General features: G+C 49.8%; 1 protein-coding gene across 1 annotated transcript; it reads left to right on the forward strand.

The window, feature by feature from the left end:
* The first annotated feature begins 262 nt into the window (after positions 1-262).
* LOC140036156 (pectinesterase inhibitor 9-like) lies at positions 263-2,846 on the forward strand. Its single transcript, XM_072077456.1, has 3 exons — positions 263-808; positions 2,496-2,568; positions 2,656-2,846. Exons 1-3 carry the CDS (start codon positions 263-265, stop codon positions 2,844-2,846), a joined length of 810 nt encoding a protein of 269 aa, XP_071933557.1.
* Positions 2,847-9,835: the final 6,989 nt, after the last annotated feature.

The following is a 9,835-nucleotide window of genomic DNA, read 5'->3' on the forward strand; positions in this document are numbered from 1 at the left end:
ACTTGTACTTTAATCATGGTTTCTGCTGCTGCTGGAGCCCTATTCTCATCTGGTCACCAGCTTCCTGGAAGCTCCACGCGCATGTGCACGGACCGGATATTTAAAACCCGAAACGTAAAGAAAATAGTGTAGTAAACTTTAAGCCATGACTACACGAGCATGAGTTCTGAGACTTCTATATAAATTCTCAAGTCTTCTCACATTTTCCCATCACGAAAACCATTGAATCAAATCGTGCTGGATTTTTTTTTTAAAAAAAAACATGGCAAAAATTAGCTTCTCTTTCCTTCTTCTCCTCTCTGCTATCTCCATTGCAGCTGCAATCGAGCCGACTTCCAATCGAGGCTCTGGTTTCAGGGCTTTCATCGAGCAAGAATGCCGAGGCACCCGATATTTCCAGCTATGCGTTCATTGCCTTTCAATTTTTGCGCATTCCACTGCACAAACACCAGAGCAATTAGCCCAAGTTGCATTGAAGGTGAGCTTGGTGAGGGCAAGATATGCAAGAGCTTATATAACCAAAGTTGCTCAAGATTTGAGGCTAAAGAAGACCAAAGATTACCAAGCCGTGCATGATTGCCTAGAGCAAATCAATGATGGTGTGGATCAGCTCACGAATTCGGTTAAGGAGTTGGGAAGAATGTCTATAGCTACTGAAACTGATTTCTTTTGGCATCAAAGCAACGTTAATAGCTGGATGAGCACTGCAGTCACAGAAGCACTAACGTGCATGGATGGGATCTCAGGGCATGCAATGGGAAGTAAAGTGAAATCTACCATTAGAGCGAAGGTCTTGAACGTGGCACAGGTTACTACCAATGCTCTAGATTTTTTTAACCGATATGTGTCAAGACATCGAGCCTCTCAATCTCATAACCCCAATCCCTGAGTATAGAAACTCCCCCCCAATTTTTTTTTTTGGGTTTTGTATTTTAACTCAGATACGTGTAAGGTGAAAGACATCTGTGAATACCAAATTTTGTACAAGAAATGGAATTATAGAGGTTCTATTTTTTCTTGTAATTGATTAAGGGAATTCTACTTAATTATTTTACATCTTCGTGTCATCATGTTCTTTAGAACTTTTATTATAAGTGGTATTAGAAAATTATCCTTCGAGGTTTCTTTTTCTTCCAATTTGGAGGTAACAGTCTCAACTCGACAAAGCCTTAATAGTTTATGATGGCAACACAATTTACTGCTAAACTTATATGTGGAGTTGAATTGGATCAAAGGAATCAATTGAACCAGTCAATTATTCGTACTATTTTCCTGTCCACGTGATTACCGAAACTAACTACGAAATTCAAGTGAATTTGAGACTGTTGTCAAAGATGTTTGCGAAGGAAACTTAGATCAGCAGCAGATGGTTATGAAAGCTGCAATTTCTTAATTCACCTTTTTATAATTTCGAAACTGTAAAAGATCGAAAAATTAAAGTTAAGCTTTGTAAATTCACACTGATACTGGAAGCATGCCTGCTTAGTGCGTGAAGGCGAAAACTGAGAAGACCACTCAATAGTTTGATGCCACATTTAGATTCCGTTTGTTTGGTTTCAGATCATGAAAGGGAGTTGCATAGTCTAGCTACAAGAACAATATTAATCGAGAGACTTCCATATGAGACGCATAAATTCCTGGTGCCCTTCGCACCCTATCAGGTTACGAGTTACGACACCAATATTTCTCTCTTTTCCACCCCACCCCTTTCCTCGAAGGCGAATCATCATGTTTCCTGATAGTGTTTTACATGCTTGTTCATAAATAATAATGCGCATGCAAACGATATTTTGATTTGAAAGAAGTCATCATCAGATCATTTCTCTTCTCCCATCATTCTTACCCTCCTTTTTTTTTTCTCATAGTCCGTGGAGCTTAGTCTTCGTACCACTGGCTGAAGGTACCGACAACCAATACAGCTAGGTTATAGTCAACCGCAAAAAATTCAATCTTTTGAATACAAACCTCATTATCTGGGGCTTATGCCGATCACATGAGTAGGATTTTCACTGCCTTATTCATCATGTTCATTACTACCTTAGTTGGGGCCGTTCCCCATAGAGAGGTGATATATATCATGGTTTTTCTGGATCATCGTCAAGCCATCATGGCTTGAAATCTCTCCAAAACATGTGCTCTCTAGACAGTTAGTCTTGGTGGAAAGCTGTTGGTGAAGAGGTGAATTTTGTACCGTTGGAGTGAACCTTCTGGTTACTCTGGGTGGTCCACTGGGACGAGGTCACCTGCTTAGATCACAAGAGGGGCTGAATCCCCCGGTAGAACTCCGAAACTTAAGTCAGTTCGGGAGTGAGAGAATAGCTAAATAGAAGAGAGTATCAGTGTGGTTTTACCAGAAGATTGGTCATCATCCCCTTCTTAGTAGATACACTGGGTATTTATAGGGGATGCGTTGGGAAGAGGGACTGGCATCACGGGTCCCTAAAGATCTGAGATAGTCAGTGCATCTGGTGGATTTGACTGCTCTTTACGAAAAGGCTCGATGGGACACTTGCCAGTTTCAGACGGCGTGTGTCAGAGCAGCTGTCCATCAGATGTCAGGCGTATCAGGTGTCATTTCCTATCTTTCGTAGGCGTTCATCAATCAGGTGTCACCTCGGCTAATGACCTGAGGGTTTAAGCCGAGGTGGTACACAGGTTACGATGTCCTCGATAAGCAAGGTGCCGAGGAGGCACCTCGGGAGGTATCAGAGTACAAGGCCTCGGATTATCTGGCCGAAACGACCATCCTCACCAAGCCCCCCAAGCTTCGAGAAGGGCGAGGTCGTGGTTTCCCGAGGTCGTTCCTTCTCGAGGCTGATGAGCGTGTAGAACACGCAACACAGTAAGGACACGTCAGGACTGTATGGATGGGACTAATAGAAGGGTGAAACGATGGCTGTCAGTTTTGACGTCGGATTTGTAAAATCAACCGTCAGATGAACAGTATCTTCATTAATGAGGAGAGAGAATGGGTGCCCTAGGGAATCCCAGAGGTGTCATCTCTTCGGTTTCCCCCAGTTGCCTATAAATAGGGGCCCTTTTTACCATTTCATTCTTCACCAAAAATTGTAAATCACCTCAGAGCTCTGTTCCTGCACTTTTTCACTTCGGCAGTTTTCCAAACAGTTTCTTCAAAGTAAGTTCACTTCTTTCTTCTTCGTAACAATGGCCAGAACGGCCCGCACACACAAGGAAACGGTGAGGCTTGACTTTACCGAAGCAGAGAGGCCTGACCCCTCCGAGGAGAGAACACGCAACACAGTAAGGACACGTCAGGACTGTATGGATGGGACTAATAGAAGGGTGAAACGATGGCTATCAGTTTTGACGTCGGATTTGTAAAATCAACCGTCAGATGAACAGTATCTTCATTAATGAGGAGAGAGAATGGGTGCCCTAGGGAATCCCAGAGGTGTCATCTCTTCGGTTTCCCCCAGTTGCCTATAAATAGGGGCCCTTTTTACCGTTTCATTCTTCACCAAAAATTGTAAATCACCTCAGAGCTCTGTTCCTGCACTTTTTCACTTCGGCAGTTTTCCAAACAGTTTCTTCAAAGTAAGTTCACTTCTTTCTTCTTCGTAACAATGGCCAGAACGGCCCGCACACACAAGGAAACGGTGAGGCCTGACTTTACCGAGGCAGAGAGGCCTGACCCCTCCGAGGAGAGAACTGCTTCTGACGTCGGGGAAGGAGGTGCTGAGGCGTCTCACCAAGTCGGGGCAGCTCAAGGGCAGCAGATGCCGAGGCGGAGCAGCACGAGGAGATCGAGATCCAACCCGAGGTCCTATATAACGATGACCTCGGGAATGAGGTCTCTAGGGACGCAGGCGTGCAAGAACCATCCACTCCTCCGAACGTGTTGACGCTTAACTACGACCAGATGCCGGCCTTTAGCAGCAGCATGGGGCGAGACTCCGTCGTCGAGGTGGTCCGCAAGTATCCCTGGAGGAAGGACTACAGCCTTTATGTACCCGAGCCGCACCAATCCGCCGCACTGCCTCCGAAGGGTAGGGTGGCAATCTACGTAGAACAGCTGGAGGCCGGGCTCAGGGTGCCCACGACAAGATTCCTCCGGGACTGCCTGAGGTACTGGGGAGTGAGAATCACTCAGCTCGCTCCGAATGCCATTCGCGTCCTCGTCGGCTTCCAGCTGCTTTGCCGACATCAGGAGATAGAGCCCACTGTCAACCTCTTCCGCCGTTGCTACTCGCTCAAAAACAGCGAGAGTGAGAAGGGCTGGTTCTACTTCGGGAACAAAGTTCCCAAATTAGTAGTGGACGCTCCGAGCTCGATAAAGGAGTGGAAACAAAATTTCTTCTTCGTCCCTTCTGAGGACTTCCCCCGGGGGTTCTGGTGGAGGCCTCCCACCCCGGTTAAAGAGACGTCCCCGGGCAAGTTAGAGGAGCGCAACCTCCAAAAGTTAACGGGGTCGGGCCTCAGAATTAACTGTTGGGATTTTCCCGAAGTGGTGCTCTTGGAAGGCGGCCTCAGCCGAGCCTTGATCAGCTCGGATCACCCCGTCCTCATTTCTACTAGGCTGAAAAGACCTTGTACTTTTCCGTTTCCCTTCTTTATTTATCCATCTTGAGTTCTAACTAACTCTCTTTCACTTGTTGCAGTGACGAAGATTTTCGACCTGATAACCTCGGGAGATGTCGAGGTAGCAAAGAGGGCACCCAAGAAGCGCAAGAATGCTGCTGAGCCCTCTACAAGGCCAACTAAGAAGACCACCACGGCGACGGGCAGCCGCGAGCCTGCCGTGGTGATCGTAGGCGAAGGCTTACACACCTCGGCCACGCCAGGAAAGTCCAAAGCCTCCGCCATCCCGATAGGGGTTCCTATCCGAGGTGTGACAATAGCCACTCCACCTCGGGGTCAAGGCGTGACCGTGATCCCGGAGAAACCTGTCACGGGGTCATCGTTGTTCAACCTCCATCACGTACCCTCGAAGGAGGCCGGGGATGACAAGAGGCACTCCTGGGCGCACTGGTGTCCGGAGTGGGAAATCAACGTCAACGACCGCTGTAAAAACCCCTTGGTGGTGCATGAGCTTCTGGTGCATTCCGTGCTGCCTCGGCACAACACCTACGCGAGGAAGCTCACTCCTGCCGAGCTGATGCAGAGCGCCTCGGTCTCCTAGGCCTCCACCACGACCTTCTTTGCTGAGATGCTCCAACGTTACGGGCATTTACTGCAGAATTACGAGCCACCTGCTGAGCTTCAGAAGAGGATTGCCGATCTAGAAGAGAAGCTAAGGGCAACTGAGCTGGAGCGAGACAAGGCCGAGGCGGAAAGGAAGAAGACCGAAGTCGCGAACAACTCCCTGATAACTGCCCTTGATGAAAAGAGAGGGAGAAGGGCCCAAGAAGAACAGTCGACCAAGGCGGCAATAGACAAAGCCGGGGTCACTGCCGTGGAGGCATTTCGGAAGTCAGAATCATTTACACGTGACCTCGGCGAGCTCACTCGGCCGAGTTTCATGTTCGGCTATACGTCTGCCATTAACGAGGCAGCGTCCTTTCTTTCTTCTGAGCAACTAGAGTCTCTTCAAGGTGCTCAACACTACAACGAGGATGCCAAGGAACTGTGCGACCGCATGGCTGAGAGCATCCAAGATGGGAGAGACCTAGCCGAGGTCCGTGCTGAGTTCAACAAATGGCTCCAAGAATTTGACTTAAATGGTGAGGGCAGTGAAGGGGACCAGGCCGGCGGAGGAGGTGAAGGACAACAGGACGCCGAGGCGGGCGGAGAGACCATGGGGGAACAGGACCCCGGGGCAGGGGCTGTTTAGAAGCACTTGTTTTTGTAATAGAGGGCCGAGGTCAGAAATAACCATGACCTTTCACTTTTGTAACTAGGGGCCGAGGTCATGGATATTACTTCTCGCACTTCAATAAAGTTGACTTTGTTCTTGCATATTTTTGCCTTCTTTTTGATTGAGTTCGATTTTCTTTCTTCTTTACTGCTGCTTTGTCTCCTTATTTTTCACTTGTAATGAAATGAGAAGAAGTGAGAAATAACTCAAGACTTAAAATTGGAAGTACGTACCTTCAAGGGTAATACAATTTGAGATTTTCGGCATGCCAAGTTCGGGGCACCCGAGACCCATCTCGGTATGTCAATTTACAGTATCCATTTTGGCTGGACTCAACAACACGGTATGGTCCCTCCCACTTGGGATTTAATTTCCCCAAAGGTTCAGCTCGGCTGACCGAGTTCTTCCGGAGCACGAGATCTCCCGGGTTGAACCGTAGGTGTTTGACCCGAGCATTGTAGTAACCAGTTAGGATATTCTTATAGATAGCAACTTTGGCCGCGGCTATATCACGTCTCTCCTCGGCGAGGTCGAGGTCAACCCGCCGTTCCTCCTCGTTCACTTCGACAGCATATGCGGCCATCCGTGGGCTCGGCGTTATAAATTCGGCCGGGACCACAGGTTCAGACCCATACGTCAGAGAAAACGGGGTCTCTTGGGTTGCCGACCTCGGGGTGGTCCTGTAAGACCACAAGACGCTGGGGAGTTCTTCCACCCATGACGATCCAGCTCGGTGGAGTCTGGTTTTGAGACCATGGAGGAGAGTGCGGTTAAAGTTTTCGGCATGTCCGTTGGCCTGAGGGTGTCCTACCGAGGTGAAATGCTGTTTGATTCCCAGGTTTTGACACCACGTCTTGAAAGGGTTATCAGCGAACTGCCTTCCATTATCCGAGATGACCACCCGGGGTAGGCCGAAGCGGCAAATGACGCTTTTCCAGAAGAATTTTTGAACTGCTGATCCGGTGATGCTCCTCAAAGGCTCGGCCTCCACCCACTTGGTGAAATAGTCTACCGCCACCACCGCGTATGCAAAATTGCCTGGGGCCCTAGGAAATAGGCTCATTATATCAGTCCCCCATTGTTCGAACGGCCATGGGGAGGTGATGGGGATCATGAGGTTGGTCGGCTGGTGATGCTCAGGGGCGTGGTGCTGGCAAGAAGGACAACTAAGAACCATGATCTGGGCATCCACCCTCATGGTGGGCCAGAAATACCCGAGCAACAAAACCTTTTTGACGAGCATTCGGTGGCCGACGTGAGCTCCACAGAGTCCCTCATGTATGTCCTGGAGAATCCGCTTACCCTCCTCTGGTGTGATACACCGTAGCCACGGGCCGAGGTAGGATCTTTTGTACAAGAGATCTTGCCGAAGGGTATACCGAGCTGCTTTGCGCTGAAACTTTCTCGACTCAGTTCAGTCATCAGGGAGTTCCCCCCGACTGAGAAATCGGACCAAGGGGCCCATCCAGGTGTCCCCGGGGTAAACTGGACACACCAATTCTTCCAAGTATCCCGGCTCGGCTAGAACTTCCATAAGGACCGATTTGTTCAGATCAGAGAAGGAAGTAGAAGCGAGCCGGGAGAGGGCATCTGCCCTCCTGTTCTGTGACCGCGGTATCCTTTGGATTTCAAAAGACTCGAAGTGTGCCACCAGCTGGAGGACCTTGGAGAGGTAGCGATGCATCACCTCTTCCCTGGCCTCGTATTCGCCTATTATTTGACACACGACGAGCTGGGAGTCACTATAGACTAAGATGTGTGCGGCACCGAGCTTACGAGCTAGCTGCACGCCGGCAATGACAGCTTCATATTCAGCTTCGTTGTTGGAAGCGGCGAAGTCAAATCTCAGAGCGTATGAAAATATTTCTCCTTGGGGATCTTCGAGGAGCAAACCTGCTCCACTACCCTCACTGTTAGACGAGCCATCCACATGTAGAATCCACCGCTGAGGTTCGGCAGTAGGAGAGGTGTTGGCCGAGGTACTGTCCTTCACCTCATCAAAGGTGAGCTCGGCTAGGAAGTCTGCTAGGGCCTGAATCTTGATTGCTGTACGAGGCTCGTAAGACAAGTCATACTCCCCCAACTCAATAGCCCATTTAGTAAGGCGTCCGGAAGCCTCTGGCCGTGATAAGACTTGCCGAAGTGGTTGGTCAGTTCTCAGGCAAACGTGGTGGGCTAAAAAGTAGGGCTTAAGCCTACGGGCTGCATGAATTAAGGCCAGCACGAGCTTCTCCGCCTGAGTATACCTGGTCTCCGGACCTCGGAGGACTCGGCTGACATAATAAACAGGCATTTGTACACCTTCTTCCCTTATCAACACGGAACTTACAGCTTCGGCTGCAGCAGATAAGTACAAGAATAACTTGTCCCCTGGACGAGGTGAGGTGAGTGTTGGGAGGTGGTGAAGGTATGCTTTCAATTGTTCAAAGGCCTGTTGACACTCCTCGGTCCAGGAGAAGCCGTCGGTCTTTTTTAGGACCTTGAAAAATGGCAACGCCTTGGAAGCTGATTGCGATAAGAACCGATTCAGGGCGGCCAACCGCCCCGTCAGCCTCTGGACATCACGGATGCACCGAGGTGGAGACATTTCTTGAATGGCTTTCACCTTGTCTGGGTTTGCTTCGATACCCCGTCTCGAGACGAGGTAGCCCAGAAATTTTCCCGAAGTGACCCCGAAAACGCATTTCTTGGGGTTCAGCATCATCCGCGTCCTCCGTAGGACCTCAAAGACTTCTCTCAGGTCAGAGAGGAAGGAAGAGGTCGTCTGGCTTTTGAGGAGAATGTCATCCACGTAGGTTTCGACATTTCGCCCGATCTGGGATTTGAAGGCTTGGTTGACCAGGCGTTGGTACGTGACCCCGGCATTCTTTAGTCCAAAGGGCATGGTGGTGTAGCAATAGGTGCATCGGTCAGTGTAGAAGGCCGTCTTCTCCTGGTCCTCTGGACTCATTCCGATCTGGTGATACTCTTTAAAGGCATCAAGGAAACAGAGGACCTCATAACCCATTGCCGAGTCCACCAAAGTGTCGACCTCGGGCAATGGGTAACAGTCTTTGGGGCAGGCCTTATTGAGGTCGGTGAAGTCGACTTCACATCCTCCAAGCTCCTGTGTCCTTCTTGACCATGACCGGGTTGGACAACCAGGTCGGATATTGGACTTTTCGGATTATTTTTGCAGGCAGGAGCTTGTCCACTTCTTCGCCGACAGCTCGGCTACGCTCAGGGCCGAGGTGCCTCCTTTTTTGTTTGACCAGGCATGCCTGCGGGTCAACATTAAGCTCGTGTAGCATGAGGTGATGCGGGACTCCTTGGACCTCATCTGCGGCCCAAGCAAAGACGTCCCGGTATTCTCTGAGAAGATTCACCATTCCTCTCTTGACTAAGTCAGGCAAACAGATGCCGACGCGGATCGTTTGATCCGGATTCATGGGATCCAGGGGAATCTCTTCCACCTCATCTCCGGTTTCCAGCCTCTGGAGTTTCACCGTTTGTCGAGAATCGATGCAGTCAATCGAGAGAATGTCCGACCTCTTTTCGGACCTTGCACTGGAGGTGGATGGGGAGGCTGCTTGTAGAGTGGCGAGATAACACTCCCGGGCCGCACAAACGTCGCTGCTGATCTCGACAACCCCCGCGGGAGTAGGGAACTTAAAACTCAGGTGGTAGGTAGAATATACCGCCCGCAGAGCATTAAGCGTGGGCCGACCTAGGAGAAGGTTGTATGGGGAGTCGGTCTTTACCACGACGAAGTTGACAGGAAGAGTCCGGCAACGGGGGTGGCATCCCACGGTTACCGTCAGGGTCACCACCCCTTCAGGATGCACAACATGTCCCCCGAAGCCCACAAGAGTAGTCCTTACCGGGGTCATGCGATCTCGGGCCAACCTAAGGCTCTCAAACGTACGGAGGTACATGACGTCCACCGAGTTCCCTGGGTCAATGTAGACCTTCTTAACAATATAATTATTGGTGAGCACCTCAATCACCAAAGATTCATGACTGCTCGAAGCAGCAGGGACA

Source organism: Coffea arabica, chromosome 2e, assembly GCF_036785885.1.
Source record: "Coffea arabica cultivar ET-39 chromosome 2e, Coffea Arabica ET-39 HiFi, whole genome shotgun sequence".
In the NCBI taxonomy this organism is placed as follows: domain Eukaryota; kingdom Viridiplantae; phylum Streptophyta; class Magnoliopsida; order Gentianales; family Rubiaceae; genus Coffea; species Coffea arabica.